The sequence below is a fragment of the Ursus arctos genome, unplaced genomic scaffold (assembly GCF_023065955.2).
Source record: "Ursus arctos isolate Adak ecotype North America unplaced genomic scaffold, UrsArc2.0 scaffold_12, whole genome shotgun sequence".
Lineage (NCBI taxonomy): Eukaryota > Metazoa > Chordata > Mammalia > Carnivora > Ursidae > Ursus > Ursus arctos.
In genome coordinates this window covers 23105920-23127465 of record NW_026622786.1, presented here as the reverse complement: position 1 = coordinate 23127465, position 21546 = coordinate 23105920, and the positions used below count along the sequence as shown (strand labels likewise).

Genomic DNA, 21546 nt, shown 5'->3' with positions numbered 1-21546 from the left:
GACCTCAAGGGTAGGCAGAAGTTAACTAGGCCTGGGGGCGTGATGCGCTAAAGGCCTGAGGCAGGGACTAACAGGTATAGCTTGGCTGGAGCTTACTAGTATTAAAACCAGGGAGATGAAACCCCAGAGAGAGAGAGGTAGGGGCTGCACCAGCCTGGGCCTCACAGGCAAGCATGAGGGTTTTGCTTTTAATTCTAAGAGCTTAGAGGGGTAATATGGTCATCATTTAGAGTAATTGTTTTCCTTGTCCAGGCCTTAGTTGCTTTATGAAATGTGAGGAGGGTTAGTCTTTTAGGTACAGGGCATCAGTCATCATTCTGTTTTCTACCAAAGCCGTGAGTGTACTGTCTGCACAGTCACATGGCTGCCATTGAGTAAAGGGGTTAACTTATACTGCTTGGGAATGTTTCTGTGGGAGTGAATTTTAATTTTATCAGTGCATTCCTGAAGAACTCTCCTATCGTTTTCATTACTGCGAGTCTCAGAGGGAGTTTTCATTAACTGACTTGCTCCAAAGAGGGAAATCACAGAATGACAGACTCTGATGTTGGAAGCTTCCTTGATACCATCTAGTCTGTTGTCTGGCTGTAAGGCAAAGTGGCAACACTAACCTATTTTATACCAGCAGCGGGGCCTTGCTACTTGCCCCGGGGTAAGAAGGTACTAAGTGGAGAAAGCTTCCTCATACTTCCGGTATTATGTACCTGGACTTTCCTAAAAACCTAGAATAATCTACCAAAGACCAGGAGTCAAGAGTTGATACTGGCTTCCTTTGTGATATCAACAAATATCAAACTTCATGCAGGCAAATAAATGGTAATAAGATGAAGCTTCCTACCTTACGAAGCCACTTTCTGGTCTGTGGGTTTGTTCCCCACCTGTGTAGAAAGCATAGTGAATTTCAGGGCGAAAGCTCTGAGGTTCTTCCCCTTCTTGGAGGAGGTATTCTGAGGGAAATGCCTTTGTGCCCAGACTCAACACATTGAGAGGGTGGAATGCATCCAAGAGGGCCAGTAGCCCTTGGGAAACATGTGAACTCTTGAATGGGTTTGTCCAGTATGTATAACTAGAGTCTTAGACTCTTATTTTTTTGGAAAGATTTTATTTATTTTTAGAGAAAGAGAGAGTGCAAGTGAGAGAGAAAGCACGAGAGGAGGGGAGGCAAGGGGAGGGGCAAAGGGAGAGGGAGAGGGAGAGGAAGAAGCAGACTCTCCGCTGAGCAGGGAGCCTGATGCCTGGCTGGATCCTGACCTGAGCAGAAGGCAGACACTTAACTGACTGAGCTACCCAGGTGCCTTAGAGTCTTAGACTCTTTAATACATATGCATACACACACACACACACACACACACACAGTATATATTATAATATATATAATAGTCTATAATGTGTATAATGGCCAGAAGTGTGACATATAGAATATGATACAATATTTGGAAAGAACTTCTGAAGCCTTAATTCAGCAGCTTTATCTGATAGACGAGGATGTGGAGTCCCAGAGAGGCTAAGGCACCAGCCCAGGGACACTGAGCGATCAAGTTGGGACTGGAACCCCTTGCTTCCCAGTGGTCTTTAGTTTTCTATCAGACTCTATGTGACTGACATGGAGCTGGGGAGTTTCTTCGATGTGCCGTCCTCTTCCCTGGAAGTCAATGTCAGTGTGTGGTTTGTTATGCCATAAGGGCTTGAGCATAAGCCTTGAGTTATAAGGGCTTCAGGGTGTACTTTGATCGTAGATTAGTGTTTGCTGAACAGTTGAAGCCTTTCTGAAATTTGATTATTTTGAGTTTCAGCCATGTACAAGAACTTTGTCATCTGACTGGAGGGGTGTGGATAATATTCCAGCGATAGGGAAAATATTAGGTGGTGTGTGGAGCCCAGGGGACTGCCCTGATTAATTTCACCAGAATTTTATACATATACACACAAAAATGTAATCTCACTGTGCTTTGGAGGGTACTGCTACTCAGCATTTATCACACTGTGGTAATGTTTACTTGTCTTTTCATTAGGTGGTGAGGTCCTTTTAAGTAGGGAATAGTTTGCAGGCTTTCAGTAAATATTTGAGTGAGTGAGTGAATGAATAGACAAAAACTGTCAGCAGTGCTGGTAAAAAATTGAAGAGTTCGTATCCTTACAATAAGCTTATAGAATTTTTCTATCCTATTTATAAAGCAGTTAAATTTTTTTTTTTTTTGTAGGGGCACCTGGGTGGCTCAGTCTGTTGAGCATCTGACTCTTGGTTTCGGCTCAGGTTGTGATCTTAGGGGTTGTGAGATCGAGCCCTGTGTTGGGCTCACACTCAGCGTGGAGTCTGCTCAAGATTATCTCTCCCTCTCCCTCCCTTTTTGCCCCTCTCCCAAATAAATAAAATTAAAAAAAATTTTTTTTTGTATCGTGGGCACTCGGATTAATATACTAACTTAGAGTGCCTTGTCCAGAGTAGGTGGTCATAAATTTTGTTGAATGAATGAGTACTGCTTGGAAAATAGGTTATCTTTTCGCTGAGGAGTTGAAAATTTTTAGATGAAACTTCTGATATGTAGAATAAGATAAAATAGCACTTTAGACAACGATTTCTCTGAGAATGGACCCACTTAAATTAGAGTTTATTTGAAAAACCAAACACAAAATAATGATATGTCATAAACTTCATAAATATTATAAGAAGACTTAGACACTGTAGGTATAGCAAAAAGGCTTTTAGGTCCAATTTATATTTCACTTCAAATCTGTAGGACCAGCACTGTGGGTATTAGGTGACCCTGTGGGTATCGGGTGACCCTGTGGGCAGTGGATGACCCTGGTAAACGATTGCTCTGTTCCTTGGGCTCCCATTTCTTTGTCCTCCCCAGAAGGAGATGACTCTCCTTTCTCTCCCCTCCCTACTTACAAGACTCCATTTTTTAAAAACTTCTTTCTTTTCAAAACAGGAAAGAATTTGATTTTAACTATTTATACTTACCAAATAAAAGACAGATTAACTGATTTTTACTGAATAATTCATGAGTTTCATTCTGGTTATTGACCCATAATTTGCCAACCTAGAAGGGGAAATTTACAAATAGGTAAGAGAGATTCATTCGTTGGTTCATTCATTCATTCCTTTCGAGGGAAAGCTGAGAGTACTTCGAAATAATCAAATAATACATCCATGATTTTCCTTGCCCAAATGAGCCCAAATGAGACCAGATTACCCCTCTCTCCCCCACCCAAGAAAAAGTGGTGGCCATTGCTTGGCTGTGGCTCTGGAGGCCTCTTCCTGGGAATTGCCAGAATGGAGTAAACACTGTCTACAGTGTCATTAACTTCAGGCTTAGGAGCCCAGTGAGCCCTAGGATTTTTCTTTCTTATGTCTCTGCAGGGCTTATCTCTGCCATTTCTCCTCCTCTTTCACTGTCCCCAGGTTGATGACTTCCATTTCTTCTCTTCTACCCTGAGCCCAACTCCTTCATTCTGCTGCCTTGGTTGCAAGTTGCCCAAGTACATAGTTTATACTCTGTACCACATTTGACTTACTTCAATTGATATCAATTGGTTTTTGTATTTTAATGTTTCTCTCTAGTAATGGTCTGGCTTATTAAATGTGTTTCCATTTTCCTCCACCTCTGGTGAGGAGGATTCTTATAAAGAAGGATGTTGTTGCTAAGTATTTACCCAAAAAATAAAAAAATACTAATTCATAGGTATACATGCACCCCAATGCTTATAGCAACATTATCTACAATAGCCTAGTTATGGAAACAGCCCAAGGCTCCATTGATGAATGGATAAAGAAGATGTGGTATATATATGCAGTGGAATATTATCCAGCCATAAAAAGAATGATATCTTGCCATTTGCAATGACGTGGATGGAGCTAGAGAGTAGAATGCTAACCAAATATGTCATTCAGAGAAAGACAAATACCATATGATTTCACTCATATGTAGAATTTAAGAAACAAAACCAGTGAGCAAAGGGAAAAAAAAGGAGAGAGAGGTAAACCAAGGAAACAGACTCTTAACTATAGAGAACAAGCTGATGGTTACCAGAGGGGAGGTGGGGGGGGTGAAATAAGGATGGGGATTAAGGAGGGCACTTGTTGTGATGGGCAGCAGGTGTTGTATGGAAGTGTTGAATCGCTGTATTGTACACCTCAGACTAATATTATTCTGTATGTTAACTAACCGGAATTTAAATAAAAACCTAAAGAAAAAAAAGAAGCTTGTTGAAGGTGTCTTCTTTACTCATGACATTTTATTATATCAAAGTTGGTGATAACCCAGAAAAGCATGAGCAGCCATGACCATTTTTGCCCCAATGATCTTGACATTTTCAGAATGTATTTAACCAGTTAGAAAACAGTATAAAAACATAAAACTATATAATCATAAATACATATATATTCTTAGAAATGCCAACATTGTGAAGAAAGAATATATGAAATGGCCTTAAGATAGAGTTTGTTGGCTTTGTATGTGCCTGCAACAATTCTGATTTTTGAAGACCTGTTCTAAATTGTTCTTGGCTGTGCAAAGGTTTTGACTGCATTTCTTAGTATGACTTGAGGTTCATCCACCCTTTTGTGAAATATGAAAGCTGGCCCATTTAGCTTTAAGATTTTGTGAGTGGGAAGCTCTGGGTTCAGATTGCTTCTCTTCTCCCCTTAACCTGGTGCCGTGGCCAGGATGCAGGCATAGCTTCTTCACTGCAGCTGTCCGATGCTCTTATAGCAACTCATTTCTTTGTGGGGACAGTAGAGGAGAATGGGGACAGGATCCTCTTCTATTTTTCTCTCCTCCCCTGTTCTAGGTCTCAAATAGTTTTTCTGGAAATACGACCCCCTTGAACAAAAGAGGATAGGAATTCCAGAGCCTAACTTCACTGTTGGGAACTATGTGGGCCTCTGAAGGGGAAAGACAGTAATTTCTTCAAATTTACCTCTTTTCTGTACCTTTTCTGTACCTCACTCAGGTTACTTGGCAATTTTGCTAGTGTTTTATAGTTATTTTTGTTCTCCTTTCATCTTTTCGTCTTGATTGGTGTTTTCTATCAGTGCAGAATACTGTCTGCAATGACGGAAATGTTCTATATTTTCATTTTCCTAATCAGTAGTCACTATCTACATGTAGCTTTTGAATGCTTGAGATGGGCTAATTAATATGATGGGAGAACTGGGTTTTTAATTTATTTAGCTTTAATGTTCATTAATTTTTTTTACTTGAATATAGTTGACACAATGTTACATTAATTTTAGGTGTACCACATAGTGATTCAGCTTCTCTATACATTATGCTACAGTCACCACAAATTTGCTACTGTCTGTCACCATACAACACTTTCAATACCATTGATTGTATTCCCTATGCTGTATCTAATGTCTCCGTGACTTACTCATTCCATTACTGGAAGGCTGTATCTCCCACTCCCCATCACCCATTTTGTCTGTCCCTCACCCCTTTCTCCTCTGACAACCATCAGTTTGCTTTCTGTATTTATAGGTCTGGTTCTGCTTTTTGTTTGTTTATTCATTTGTTGTTTTAGATTCCACATATGAATAAAATCATATAGTATTTGTCTTTCTCAGTCTGACTTATTCCACTTAGCATTATACCCTCTAGGTCCATCCATGTTATCACAAATGGCATGATCTCATCCTCTCTTGTGGCTGATTAATGTTCCACTGTGTGTGTGTGTGTGTGTGTGTGTGTGTGTGTGTATACATACACACCACATCTTTATTCAGTCATCTATGTGTATACACTTGGGTTGGTCCCATATCTTAGCTATTGTAAATAATGCTGCGATAGAAATAGGGTGTATAACTTAAATTAATTTAAATTTAAATAGCCACAGGTGGCTAGTGGCTGCCATATTGGGAGAGTAAAGATCAACTTAACAACATAGTCTGTATTTGATGTACTTTTTCCCATCTTACTGCAGTATACCACTTTACTTATCTGATGTTTGGTGAAACAGGTGTGTTTGTTAACCATGTTGCTTCCAAAAGTACACGTGGCTAAGCTGGCTGTGCAGTTAGAAACTATACAGCTTTGAGTTTGGAACTGAAGTTGGTTTCTAATGGTTGGTACGAAACTGGAATTAGATGCTTCGAATTCTTTATGCTTTCCTGAGATTTATTCAAAGAGAATCTAAAAAGCTGATAAAACCATAACTAAACATTCTAGATTTACCTTAACATTCTACAAGTGTCAACATTCATGTTCGAGTAGGAAAAAACAAGGGATATTAGCTAAGAGTGTTGCTTCCAATAACTCAAGAACAAGGAAATCTCTGTGATAGAAACAGGGCTGTCTTAATCATGCTGGTAGGTGCTTATTTTTATATATTTTTTTCATTTTGATTCTTTTGAGTGGATTCTTGTTGACCATCCAAGACTGGTCAGTAATTAGGTATAATAAACATAGTTCATTTTGGATTCATGGGTATTTTGTTTATACTTACAACACAACAGCACACCGGGAACTTTAGAAATATATCAATAACTTTTTATTTCAAATTATTGCAAGTTTCCTTTTTTGGAAACTCTGTTTTTACTCTCATGAAGCCTGTGTATAGGGACAGCTAATTTTGGTGTTTCCTAGAATATAAGTTCCAAAATATTACCAACTTGCTTAATGTAGATAAAATATACAACTGTAGGGGTGCCTGGGTGGCTCAGTTGGTTAAGTGTCTGCCTTTGGCTCAGGTCACGGTCTCAGGGTCCTGGGATGGAGCCTGGCCTTGGGCTCCCTGCTTAGTAGGGAGTCTGCTTCTTCCTCTCTATCTCCCTCTGCCCCTCCCCCCTGCTAATGCTCTCTCCCTCACTCTCTCTGTCAAAATAAAATAAATAAAATCTTTTTAAAAAATATACACGTTTAGTATTCCTATGTAAGACAAGTGGCTCCTGGTAGATTTGATGTAGTGTAATGACATATCTATGATAGTATAATTTAGGTAGCAGAAAAAAAGTGAATGGCTCCCTCAAAATAAAGGTCTTTTGGGGATGGATTTTTTTTTTAACTTGTTGATATTTAGTAAATTTATGGTCTAGGTGAAACGGAATCTGAGCATTAGTGACCAAAATATTCATAATGAGGACTCATGCGTTGAAGTTATGTATTATGAGCACGATATTCTTCTAAGCCTATACGGTATAAGATACAGACCCAGAGTGAGAGGCTTACTCTGTAGTTGGGCAGGTAGGACCTACACTTAAAAAAAAGGATAACTCAGAGTATGTGATAGTGTCTCAGATGGTAAGTTTTGGGAACTCTCTTTGAGAGAAGGGTAGCGTTTCCTAAGGGTGACCGGAAAGATAGGATTTGCACTGGATTTTGAGGAAGCTAGAGAGGAACAGAAAGAGAAAAAGGAGGGCACTCTAGCCAAGGAGACCAGTGTGAGTTGAGACTTGGATTAAGAATACGCATAGCGTATTTGAGAATAAGGAATGGACACGGTTGTTGGAATGCAGATTCCGTATGGGGCCCTTTAGGAGATAAGATCATCCTGGAAGCTAGGGGCATGATGTGTAGGGCTCTGATTGCAGGGCCAAGGAATTATTTTAAAGGGAGTAAGGAGCCGTTAAACATTTTTGAATGGTGGGAAGATATTTGAGAAGTGAGATATTATGAAGATTAATCTTTGGGGTGGAATACAGGATGATTGGGTAAGGGAGAGGGAGAATTTAAACAGTAAGGATGTGAGATGAAGAGGTTCTGCCCGTTCGTTGCTAACATAAGAATGGAAAAGCAAGGGATGACTTTGAGTAGTAGCTTTTCTGGTATATGAGAATGAAATTGATATTTATTTGTTGCCCTGTTGTGACTGAAAGGTTTCATGCCTGAGTCACTGGGAGAAGCAAATGTTTTGAGTCTGGTGGGCTGATTTGAAGGAAGGATGGGTTGAGTTTTAGATGTTCTGAGTTTCAGGTATTGGAAGGACTTGTAGGTGTGAGGTTCAAAGGTAGTTGAAGATGAAAAGGCTGATGCTGGGTCTCAAGTGTGGAAGCCATCTATCTCTCTTCCATAGGGTTATCAGTGAAATTCATGATAGTGGGTTCGAGAGAGCTGCAGACTGCTGGCTATAGCCTGGAATGTCTGGGGTGGGGAGAGGGAGACGGGCCAGTATGTCATATGATGTAGAAAGTTCAAGGAGAAGAAAACTGAAAGAAGATCACTAGATTGAAGATCCTTGAGAACTGAGATCAGTGTTTGAGAGGAATAATTAGAATTGGTGACTGAGAAGGTGATAAATTAAAGTAGGAAGTGAACATATATGTTATGTTCTTGTTGCTTCTTTTGTTGCCTGCTTTTCTGTCCTTTTCCTGAATGTCCCGGCAGGGAGATAGGAGGAGGTAGAACTTGCAACTGTCCAAACAGTTCCCTGTTAAGAGACTGGAGACTGGTTATAGTAATTGGTGATCCTCAGTAGAGTGACACCATTAGTTATTTGGATTCTATGAATCAGTTATGTATTGACCCTTATTCTTGACGATAACTGAAATTTGCAATTTTAATGAAAATAAAAATGAGCAATGATGTTACTGAAAATTATATTTCTACTAAATATACTTTTTAAAAAAAAATCTCAGTTTTTATGCAGATTTTGGACCTCTGAACTTGGCAATGGTGTACAGATACTGCTGTAAACTAAACAAGAAACTGAAAGTGAGTATTACGATGATGTTTGTACTTTGGTATTAAAAAATGGAACTTTGAAATCTGACCACTGGGATTGCTGTGCACACACCATTTAGTTAGATGATCTGGATCTTTGGATATTTATATGAGTAGTTCACCCAGAAGTTGAAACTGATCCACTTGAGTATTCCATAAAGGACATGTTAACCTCTTTCATTTTTCAGGATGAATTGAAATGTGAGCTGGAATGAAGTCATTGGAATAGTGATCTAAGAAAGAAAGCACAAATCCTTTCAGGTTGTTGTTTAATGAGTCTATCAAATTCCTTCCTAGGATGATTTTTCTGAAACCAGGGGATGAAGGGGCTCATCACTGCATGGCAGGAGCTCTGGAGCTTTCCCTGCCTGATCAAGGTCGAAATTTTTACGTATTTCTTGAAGGTCATCTTTGTAGAGTTAACAGCCAAGTGAGATTGATGAACTCATAGTGTTACAATAGGGACTTTACCTGTTATGATAGAATTTGGGTCATACATTCAGTATTCGTCTGTATTTTTGATTTTACATGTTTTTTTCTCTCTTAAACTCTGAACATATATGAGGAAAAGCAATATGTATACTCCTGGTTTTGGTAAATTTATTTCATCACATAGAATTCTTTTTCTTCCAGTTTTCTAAATGAGGATCTTACATGTAATATTTCAGTTTGCAAGGTCAAATCCTACACAGCATGGAGTTAAAGATGACTGCTAAATTACAATGCTCAGGTTGTTTATTCTTTCCGCTGGTTAAGTGTTACTGGGGTGACATAGTACAGTGCCTTATGCATACGAGCCACTTGGTGATCATCTTTTGGTGATTGACTTTTATTGAACTTAGGTAGAAAAGACAGTTTATGGTGGAGAATTTCCTGTAAAATATGTTGTGTACTTAGGAATTCACAGATTTTTGCCATTGATCTGAAAATGCTAAATGGTCATAAATGAATGCCAAGGAGAGATTTTTTTTAGTCAATCGTATAACATAAGATCTGTTGCAATTAACTGTTTAAAGAATTAATTTGTAAAGTATTATCTGACCTGAAAAGATGTATGTAAATTCCTTTAACTAAACTGATCTACATTTTGCAGAAAAGAAGCTACTGCCTGTAGTTTAGAAAATAAGCTTGAAACTTTTGTAATCACCAAGGAAGCAAATAATATCCTAAAAAGAATAATATAAAAATATAAAATGAATTTTTAGTGGATGAATTCACAAGGAAAGGATAGTTCATAAATATTTGAAGCTTATTTCTTCCTTTTGAGGACCTAGGAACTTTTTTTTTTTTTGCTTTCTTGATTAGTCCTGTTAGTATGTAGTTGGTATGAACTGGGTATTATAATTAACAATTTGCGACCTGACTAGTATTTAGAAGATTGAAGAGAAGAGAATCATTATTTGGAAAATAAAATTTTTGATCTGACTCAGTCAGTGTTCGACTTTACAGCAATTACGTAAGAGTAGATGGCTTCAGTAAGGCTGTTTTTCTACCATATTCGATACCAAACCCTATAGGTAAGTGTATACATGGACTTATTTTGATTTGTTTTCATTTACAAAGCTTTGTTTCAATATTATATGAAAGTTTAATAGAGTTCAATAATCCCTTGGTTCATTTCAGCGATCAGGTAATCTGATGGATTCCTAGAAGGACATTTTTAGCTTTAATACAGCTAGTGGGCACCCTGTTACTTGCTGAAGGAATGGATTTTCAAAACCCAAATGTTAATAAGGCATGGGTTATTTTGAAGCATCCAAGTAGAATATCTATATTAAGAAAAAAAGATTGACTTTACCAATCCAAAGCTACAATTTCTTCAGCCTTGTGGAATCTCAGTTTCTTTAGTTATAGGGATTATAGAGCTCCCACAGAGGGGTAGTTAGGATTATATTAGAAAATATATGTAAAAAGTCTTTGAAAATTTTAACGTCTTATGGGGAAGAAAGTTACTAATGGAACATTTATGACTTTGGGTAAGAAATCACAATAAGAGTTTTTCAACTCAGTTTATGAATGCCTTCTCAGCCCCATAACTATTATTTCCATACTCAAAAGCTGTCCGATATAATTTTAGGAATCAAAATGACCATTTAGTCCAGCCAGTTAATTTTATGGGTGCAGAAAGGGAGACCCAGGAGAGGCAGGTGACTTGCACAAGGCTGCTGGGTAAAGTGGGGGCCCGATTTCAAGGCTCCTGACTTATTCCTGCTCCTCCCCACTTTCGTTGGTAGTGGAGTCTCTGTGGTTTATAATCTTTCCATGCTTGCTCGCAGCACTGTCCCAGCTGACTTCACCTTGTCGTCCCATAGTGGTCTCGAGACTCCTCCGCCTCGTTTGCTCCAGCTACTGTTACTGCCACTCCAGCTGCTTTCCTTCCAGGAACCCAGACTCCAGGCTTTTCTGCTTTGAACGGACCTTTCTCCTTCCATACGCCCCACATTCTGTCTCCCTCACTTTTGTGTAATCTTCAGGCCCTCAGGCTCTGTATTTTCTCAGGCTCCCTGTTGGTGTTTCTCGTCTGCAGCCCGTGTTCAGTCATCTTGGTGAGACCTGTGGGCACCTTGCTTCCATGCCTTTGTCTTGCTTACCTTGACAGCTGCCACCCTTGGCGTCTTTCCCAGTGGATGATTTCATGCGCTAATTTACTGATTTACTGAAGATCTCGCAGCACCCCTGTGACTCCCAGCCGCGTACTTTACCTTGAGCCACACCAGTTGCTTCACACAATGGCTTGTGATGTCCAGTCTGACTTGAATGCCCTTTTTCTCTGGTTTGATCACTCCTTTTCTTTACACCTTCCAGGAGGTATCTCCTTGTCCTTCGGAAGAAGGTGGAAGGTGCCTCCCGTTTTCCCAGAATTCTCTGTGCAGATCTCTATTATTGAAGAATTATAATTACCTGTTAGCATTGCTCTCTCTTACTAGACTAGACACTCCTGGGAGATGAAGATATGACATATAATTCTGTGTCTCCAGTGCGTAGCACAGGGCCACCAGACACACAGAAACTTCTGTCGATCTTATCATGATCCCCTTGACTTACAGGTCCTCTTTTAGCCTTTTGTTTCTGGACGTTTCAGAATACTCTACCCCCACTGTTTACATCCTCACTGTGCACTGATTTCTTAATCCTTTGCTGTCTCACTTTTGCCTTACTTACTCTGCTGAAACTGCTCTAGTGACATTTTTAAAAAAATATCTTGTTTGAGAGAGAGAGAGAGAGAGAGAGCACAAGCTGGGGGGAGGGGCAGAGGGAGAAGCAGACTCCCTGCTGAGCAGGGAGCCTGGTGTGGGGCTCAATCCCAGGGCCCCAAGACCACGATCGGAGGCAAAGGCAGATGCTTAACCGACTGAGCCACCCAGGTGTTCTGCTCTGGTGACATCTTAAACACCAGATCTGATGGTGTTTACTTGGTCATGAAACTCTACTTCTCTGCGTAGTTTGGCACTATGTTAACTGATTACAACTTCTTTGAATTTTTCTCCTGTGTGGTTTCCTAGCTCTTTTAGGCATGTCTTATATTCTACTTTGGCAATTTTTATTTCTTCCAATAAAGATTTTATGTGTTTTTTTCCTCCTTTATTTGATACCTTATGTAGATGGGTAATATTTTGCAGTGCATTCTAAATTTTTAATTTTTATAATATCAAAAGATATTTTTCAAGTTGATGATTTGAGGTGGTGGTTTGTTGCTATTTTTTGTGTGACTTTTATTTTAGTTATGTTGATTAGAATTGAAAATTATCCATCAAACATGTACTTAGATTAAAAAACCAAAAGTAGGGGTGGCTGGGTGGCTCAGTCGGTTAAGGGTCTGCCTTCGACTCAGGTCATGATCCCAGGGTGCTGGGATCGAGCCCTGTGTTGGACTCCCTGCTTAGCAAGGAGTCTGCTTCTTCCTCTCCCTCTGCCCCTCCTCTCCCAGCTCGTGCTCTCTTGTTCTCCCCCTTGAATAAATAAATTAAATCTTAAAAAAAAAAACCACACCAAAACCCAAAGCAGAAATCACTACCATCAACAAAAAACCCTATTTTTAAATTTTAAACTCTATTTTAAAAACTGTAAGCCCTAAGAGTTGTGCAGTGATAGGTTGTAGTTTGCAATTTCTGGTCAGTAGTTATGGTAATGAGGGAAGCAGTCCAAAGAAGGAAGATTTATTGAAATGAGAACAATTGGTAAAACTGTATATGTTGTTTAATGTAAAATGCCATCAGTAATTGATAGGCCAGACCAGAACTTAGTAATTTGGTATTTTAAGAGATCCATAAACCCTTGAAATTGTATATAAATTTTTATGTGTATTTACATTTTCCTCTGAGAAGATTCATGACTTTTAAACCAGTTCTTAAAGAGATTCTTGCCACAGACAATGGTAGCAACACTGGTCTGGAATATACAGGCTTCTGAAAGGGAAGACCATTCTAACAATGTAGTGATATTTTAAAAACAATACCTTCTTCAAACTTAGTCATGTAAGAAAGTCTTTCAGTGACTGATACAATAATAGGAAAGTTTTATAAACACATGATTGAACTAGCTTTTCCTAAAATGGTCAATACAGTTTTTTAAAAAAGATTTTATTTATTTATTTGGCAGAGAGAGAGAGCACAAGCAGGGAGAGGGGCAAAGGGGGAAGGAGAAGCAGACTCCCTACTGAGCAGGGGAGCCAGCTATGGGATCATGACCTGACCTGAAGCCGGATGCTTAACCGACTGAGCCACCCAGGTGCCCCAAAGGTCAACACAGTTTTAACTGTTGATTTCACTTTTCCTCTGGGAAAATGAAAACCTCAGTCTGTGAAAAAAAAATCTAAGAGCATCACTGAAAAAAGGGGACATTTTCTAGGGCAGTGATTTCTTTTTAATACTGCTTTTACGATTCAACAGGACAATTACAGTAATCTTGAGGACTGCTTTTAAAAGGTTTAAAAGAATATTGACAGAAATGTAATTTTAAATGTACAAAACATCCCACATAGCCTTTTCAGGGTAAAAGGAAAAGGGGATGGGTGGGCCTGGTGAAATGGACTATTGTATTAAAGCACTGAAAGTACCTGGCAGATGGTGGGGGCTCAGGGACTGTCCTTGTTGCTGAATGAATCAGTGCAGTAATCCTATCCGCTAACCAGGCACCTGCCATGGTATCAGGTGATTGTACACAAGAACTCTTTTGATATAATGATCGGACCACCCTCTTATTATAACTACCAAAACCTGTTGAGATTTCTTCATGAGGTTATCTTCTGTTTCAGGTTCATGGGCTTTGGGGGGAAGAAAAGCAAGTTCTGTTTTGGAGACAGTTCATGTAGTTTAAAGAGGTATCAGGGGTTCTAAAGCAGTGTTAATTCACATGGGAGTGAGCGTATGTAGAGTTTGCAAGGCACGGAGTCCTTCCTGATGTCCATTCAGTAACCCTCAGGCAAGAAGAACCCCTTGAGTGGAGAATCCCCAAATGCCATCAACCAAATTATCATCATGGTCAAATAATCTTTATGAGCAACTTTTCTGTGACATGTTGACTTCTGCTCTGATCAAATGTGCCATTTCATCAATGAAACATATTGGGTTTGAAATGAAATGGACCATACAGAGACACCTTCTTCTTTTTAAAGAAACTATTCAACCTATTTTGTTTTAGCTCAAAATAAAAACATAAACCATATTTTGTTTTGTACAGCCAAAGAAAATTTTCAAGAATATCCCTTTCCTGGGAAAGTTGGAGGTAAAACATGTAGAGGTCATGGCTGCGGACAGGAAGACCTGTTCATTTTCTCGCTTTTGCAATGAGATGACAACTGATTGCTTTGGAGACGCTGACTGCTGCGGCCATTACTGGGCTAGCCTAGTCACCTGTAAGAGAATGATGCCTTGGTCACCACGGCCCCTGTGCTACAGTCCAGTTAATCTGAGCACCATCACTGGCCGAGCTTGCTTGTTTAAGGAAGTGCATGGGCTCTATTTTTTTAAATTTTATTTTATTAAAGCGCATATTATCCAGGTTGCACTAATGTCTTCCTTAGCTTGATCTGGCTGATTCAGAGTTTAATTAAACATGGTGTTCCAACCAAAGGACTTGAAGATTTTACTTTTAAGCATGGCAAACAACTTTACCAGAAGGCTGCTTAAAAATCTGTTTTTCTAAATTATGCATTAACTCGTGTGTGTGTGTGTGTGTGTGTGTGTGTGTGCGCGCGTGCGCGCGCGCATGCGCGTGTTTTGGCTTTGAGCTTAATTATACCACCTGGCACCACCTTTCGTTTTTGAATGATTGAGTAGTTTGTGGTCTCCTGCCCTAAGCGGAGCAAGTGCATGATTTGTATATGTCACCACCATCCGAGGATAGCCTGGGCTCTTTGTGATTCGTGTAGCATGTCGACGTTTTCTCTCTCTGAGTTGCCGTGGCTTGTTTTTCTCCAGGAGTGAGCCCTCCAGAATGCAACCTTTCACATAGTGTTCTTTTATGAGATAGAAAACGTCTGACTGAGGTCAATACCCTCATCTTAATTTGTATTGTTCTCTCATAGCCGGCGTCGTACTTTGGTTTACAAGTACCGTTAAACGTTTATATGCTAGATTGCACACTTGTCATGATTTACATAACAGTGGTAAAACTCTGACTCTCAGGTAAGCAATCCAACTCTGGATATTTCTATAGGTTTGACTATATTAATTGGTAGATAGTCAATACTATGTTCTATCTTTTATCTATTATTTTTTACCTTGTTAAAGGAAATAACTACTGTCCCTCTAATGAAGATCATTCCATTGGTCCTTGCTCTGCTATGAATGTATCCCTAGGTACTTGTTCTTTTTTGTCTGTTATAAGCCTTGGTCAGTATTTCCCCCTTGGTTAATGTCAAATATTCATTAGACTGCGAATGCTTATGTGGCTGGAGACTGAGGTTCTGCTCCCTGGTTACCGCATCGTTCAGCACTGTCTTTGACAGGTAACAGCTACTCAATTCTTGCCGATAAAACCAATAGAACTTTCTTCAACCACAGTATCCCAGCACACAGATTCAGCAAACTGATTACCTACTTGCTGCATTCAGTTCAGTAATATTTTCTTGGGCATGAATGCTGTTTAAAAATTTTGAATTCATGGGGGTGCCTGGGTGGCTCAGTCGGTTAAGCATCTGCCTTTGGCTCAGGGCATGATACCAGGCTCCTGGGATCAAGCCCCACATGGGGCTCCCTGTTCAGCAGGGAGCCTGCTTCTCCCTCTACCTCTGCCTGCCGCTCCCCCTGCTTGTGCTCTCTCTCTCTCTGTGTTAAATAAATAAATTAAATAAATAAATAAATTTTGAATTCACAGTTAACATCTGTCATTTATGAAAATTTCCATTTAAGCCTGGATTTTTGGCTTCTCTTAAGTATTAAAATATGTGATTATGGGCCCAATTCCTACACGGGAGTAGGAGGTTGGAGCTAAGTCTGCTTGGGATAGGGCATGCTTTTCTCGTTTACCAACTTACCCACTTCAAATTCTTGGCCCCTGAGGGCATCTGAACTTGGCACCTCTGGAACAATGCCATTTAAGGCAGCTCAGTTACTGAATCATGAAAGGAACTTTCCTAAGGTGTTATCATCTGGAATGCAAGAATTTACAAATTGTGATAGTTTTCTGAGGAATCTGGGGAAATGTGTTTTTTGTAACATGCTTTTAAAAGGCATATGGAATGATTTCGAGTTTCTAAGATAATTTAAATATGTCTTTTGGGGCTACTTGGCCAAATGGACAGTGTTTTAGGAGCCATGTAAAACATTTCCAGAGGTTGACCAGTCACATTTTTATGTAGCATAGTGGGTATCAGTGTGCTGTCCCTGGACCAGCAACATCAGCATTACTGAGGAACTCGTTAGAAATAAAATTCTTGGGCCCAGCAATCTGTATTTGAATAAGCCCTCTAGGTTACCCTGAACCAGCCTGTTAACAGGTTGAAGTATAATAATAAAATATAATTTAGATTGATATTTGTTTTTTATTCCTGAAAAGTTTTTTATTTCTTCCATCTACCATACTTGCTGAGAGAACTCAACTCTTTGGGATCTGACATAGGAGATATTGGCCTAGTATAAGCCAGGCCCTCTCTGGCTCTAGCTTTTGTTCTTTTGGTAAAAGAGAGACGCAGAATTCTCATCATACTTAAGTCTTGCCCAGGACCTCTGGTTTGGGAGTCACACTGTGTCTGCTCAAATCGGACCCCTTTGGTACTGTTTCCATGCTTTAGGAAATGATGGAATGGAGCAATAAATGTTTGCTGTCGTTATTATAGTGGGCTGGCTACATCCACTGAGGTGAAGAAGTTCAGAAGGCTATTATGCTGTGGTTTCTGGATAGAAATCTAAAATACATGTGAATAGGGGCTGCAGGTTATCATTTGTAATTGGTCACGTGCAGGCTTGCTGCAGATCAGGTGAATAGTCCAGAGGTCTTAGTAGTCCTCCTGTGACATCCTTCCCTTTATATTTAAGACTATATTCATTTGTTTTACCAGTTTCTAACTTTACTTGGTTATTGTACCCAGTGTTTTTGTAATCTCTGAACTTCTCATGTAAAGCAAAAAGCATCTGTAATAGAGCAGGTAGCTCACTGAAGCCAGAGGTGAGGGTCTAACTTTCCAAATGCTCTCCTTTCTCTTTTTTCTTTTTCTTTTTAAAAAAATATTTTATTTATTTATTTGAGAGAGGAGAGAGAGAGAAAAATAGAGCACAAGCAGGGAGAGTGGCAGAGGGAGAAGCAGGCTGCCCGCTGAGCGGGGAGCCTATGTGGGGCTCAATCCCAGGACCCTGGGATCATGACCTGAGCCGAAGGCAGCTTCTTTTTTTTTTTTTTTAAAGATTTTATTTATTTATTTGACAGAGATAGAGACAGCCAGCGAGAGAGGGAACACAAGCAGGGGGAGTGGGAGAAGAAGAAGCAGGCTCACAGCAGAGGAGCCTGACGTGGGGCTCGATCCCATAACGCTGGGATCACGCCCTGAGCTGAAGGCAGACGCTTAACCGCTGTGCCACCCAGGCGCCCCCGAAGGCAGCTTCTTAACTGACTGAGCCACCCAGGCATTCCCTGCAAGTGCTGTCCTTGAGGGGCCTAGTCAACATACCCACCCACAGAGGAATTGGGCCGGAGTAAGGAAGATGCAGTTCAGTTTGGAAGCATGGAGTTTTCTTGGTATTAGGGTAGAATCTGAGAAAAAATCTACTGAACTCATTCATAAATTAGAGTCCTCTTGTCTATAGACTGTGCCTTTCTCTTCCTGCATGGTAAGTTCCTCCAGGAAAGATCTTGAAGATCTTTCTTCAAGGATGTTTCTCTAAAGGGACTTGAGTTATTGGTGTCTCCAAAGGATTGTATTGTTTCTTCTGGGGTGCTTTAATATGTAGTAGGTCGTTTAAAAAAAAAATAATTTTTTTTTTTTTTAAATTTTGAAGTAATCTCTAAACCCAATGTGGAGTTTGAACTCATAATGCCGAATCAAGAGTTACATGCTCTACCAACTGAGCCAGCCAGGCACCCCATCCTTGAAATTTTTCATTCCAGTACCAGAATATCTGCTATGTTACGATAGCGTTGCTGGTGTAAGACTGGGGCAAGGTGACCTATGAGAGGAAGGCCTGGCTGTGGCCAGGAAGGAAATTAGGACAAGGCCAGTGAGACATAAGAGTTTTCTCTGTTATCATTTATTGTGAATTAGTTCTGAGAACTCAAACTTTGTGATCTGAACTGGGAGACATTGGCCAGGCTTCACTAGGCAAATCATTTCTTGACTGGAATGCTTTTGAGACTTAACAGAAAAACAATGGAATTCCCAAAACATCCATGCAAGGTAAATGCTAGGAGCTTAAAAAATTTTCCTAGAAATTAGAAAGCTGTAGTTAAAAATTCAGTTATTGTAATGTACACCATGGTGACCATAGTTAATAATACTATATTGTATATTTGAAAGTTGCTAAGAGAGTAAATCTTAAAGGTTCTTATCATAAGAAAAACATTTTGTACTTATATATGGTGACGGATGTTAAAAAAATTATGTTTCCATCCTACAGGCAGCTTCCGATAGGAGATATTTTAAAATAGTTAAAATTTGTAGGTGTATTTTGTGAGAATATTCTTTATCTGATGTAATTTCTAAAAGCTTATAAAGTTTAAAAATTCTTCTAAAGTCCTTAAAAGTTTAATTTGTATTATATTTACTTTAAAAAATTTATATAGGTTTATAGTGAAAAGAAAGTTTCCTTTAGAATTTCATCCTATAGCTTCATGGTTTCTGTTGCAGGATGGTCTCTGCAACATATACTAAAGAATATCCCATATACTTTCAAAGAAGACTGAAAAAACAAAAACCAAGCAAATGCAAAAATTTGAAAACAACCAAAAAGACTATTGGTGACAAAAGCACGGCCTTATGAGTTTGTTCCTTTTGGTGAATGGATTTGTAAAATAAATTTAATTCCACATTATTAAATGATAGCAATAGTTTGTTGTGAAACCTAAATTCTTACTGGAAAAGGGTATCAAAACACAATCCAAACTTCAGGATCAGTTGTGATTATTTTCTTCCCCACAGGTGTTTTAGGGAACCAGAAAATGTAATTAGTGAGAGGCTGGGAGCCGGAAGAGCTGAGTCCTTCTGCTCAGCCTGACTCATGTTTGCTGGAGCTCGGCCTGTGGAAGGCAGTCTTTAGGTTTGGGATCAGACACCATAAAATATGCTCAGGTTTTAAGGGCCTTGACTCTCCTTCCGGTAAATCAAGCTTAACTTATTGATGGAGAACAATAAATGGCAAAAACAAGCCAACAGACAAACCAACCAACAAATAATAAAATAACAAAAGGAAATGTCCAGCAGACAGTGGTTTCAAATTGAGGAAGCAGGGGCGCCTGGGTGGCTCAGTTGGTTAAACGTCCGACCCTTTTTTTTTTTTTTAAAGATTTATTTATTTGAGAGAGAGAGGGAATGAGAAGGGGAAGGGGCAGACGGAGACAGAGTGAGAGATCTCAAGCAGACTCCCCACTGATCATGGAGCCCTACGTGGGCCTCAGTCTCACAACCCTGAGCCGAAAACGCTCATCTGACTGAGCCACCGAGGTGACCCTAAACGTTGACTCTTGATTTTGGCTCAGGTCATGATCTCAGGGTCATAAGATTGAGTCCCACATGAGGCTCCATGCTCAGGGGTGGGTCTGCTTCTCTTCCTCTCTCTCCCTCCCTCTGCTCCTTCACCGCCCCCGCCCCCCCCCCCCCCCCCCCGGGCTTGTGTGCTGTCTCTTTCTCTCAAAAATAAATAAATCTTAAAAAGAAAACTAACAACAAATTGAGGAAGCAAGGAGACAGGTGTCAGCACCATTGATAGTGACCTTGAAGTCTTTATAACTTCAGTGCATTGACTGAACTGCATTGAATGAGATATATTTTTAAAGCTTTATTTCATAGGGGTATTTTCATAAGCTTGTCTGGAAGTGAGAACTTCGGTAATGAGACCCACTTTGAGGCAAACACTTACTTTTCGAAGTTCAATTTAGGAGAACAATGCCATTTTCAGAATACTGATTCTCGATTAGGAAAGAAATACCTAAAGGGATGGTGAGAGTTTCCAGGCTCATTGCTAGGATATATATAGCTATGTTTTCTGTGGTTACATTAAAGCCAGAATGTTGCAGTTTCATGTAGCATAGACGTCAGAGTTGGAAGTGTTTCTTTTTCTTGTAGAAAATTGCAGGGTGAAGGAAGAAGGGGAGGTAGTTGAGCTCTCACATTTTTAAAGGGTCTGTGAAAAGCAGGTCTTCTGTGGGTCGTGGTCAATGTGTAAGGTACAAAAAGCTGCTTTTACAGTCAGTTTGAATTTGTAGACAAATATTAAAAGCTACCTAGTATCTGTATTTTGAAAACCATTTGTCAAAATGCTGTAACTGTTTTGAAATATGAGGAAATTGAGCAGATTTCATTTACTTGCATCAGTGTTCTTATTGTTTTATGTCTTAGTTTGATTAATGCTTTGATTTCATTTTAACAGATCTTTTTATTTGCACAGTTCTTTTCATGTTTAGCATGTGTATAGCATACTAAGTTGCTCATTTTTGGATATAGTTGAATACTTGGGCATGAAGCATATTGCATGGCATATAGCAGGTGCTTAATAATTGTTTGAATCCATGAATTTAATATATGGTTATTGTATTAAGATGTTTGCTGATCCCACCCTTTTGATGGTTGATCTTTTCTCATTAACCATTTATTTTCAGATAAGTGAAAGGAGACTTTTTAATAGAACATTCTAGAAAAATACTCATACCGATTCTCTGTTAATATTAGTATTGGTGCTCTGAGGAAAATAGACTGATTGACACATTTACAAATAAGCTGTAAAATATGAAAAGTACAGATAACTTTTCTGGGAGTGGGTATGGTATGTAAAGAAGGAAAAAGGATGAATAATGAGCCTTAAAAAAGAGCTTGCCGTTTGTGTCACCATGGATGGACCTGGGGGTATTGTGCTAAGTAAAATAAGTCAGACAGAGAAAGACATACACCATATGATTTTACTTTTGTGTGGAATCTAAAAAAACAAAACAAATGAACAAACAAACAATACCCCCCCCAACAGACTTATAAATACGGAGAATGAACTGGTGGTTGCCAGAGAGGAGGGGTGGGAGAGGATGGGTGAAATAGATGAAAGGGATTAAGAGGTACAAACTTCCAGTTATAAAATAAATAAGTCATGGAGATGAAAAGTACAGCATAGGAAATATAATCAATAATATTGTACTAATGTTGTATGGTGACACATGGTAACTGTACTTATCATGGTGAACAATGTGTAATCTATAGTATTGTGGAGTCACTATGTTGTACACCTGAAACATTATATGTCAACTGTAC

The 21546-nt window shown here is 39.4% G+C and overlaps 1 protein-coding gene across 12 annotated transcripts in view; it reads left to right on the top strand.

Moving 5' to 3' along the window:
* The window catches only part of CDC14A (cell division cycle 14A), a 208582-nt gene that overhangs the window by 54094 nt on the left and 132942 nt on the right, over positions 1-21546 (top strand). For 5 of the 12 annotated variants that reach the window (XM_048220695.2, XM_048220698.2, XM_048220696.2 and 2 more), the window contains one exon: positions 8576-8651. The exons of 1 other annotated variant lie outside the window; for it this stretch is intronic. In XM_048220695.2, the coding sequence (XP_048076652.1) occupies positions 8576-8651 (76 nt within the window). Of the gene's footprint in view, positions 1-8571; positions 8652-8848; positions 8922-8957; positions 9038-14339; positions 14385-21546 lie in introns of those variants that run through there. 6 more of the 12 variants (XM_044383602.3, XM_044383598.3, XM_044383599.3 and 3 more) reach the window with 4 other exon arrangements.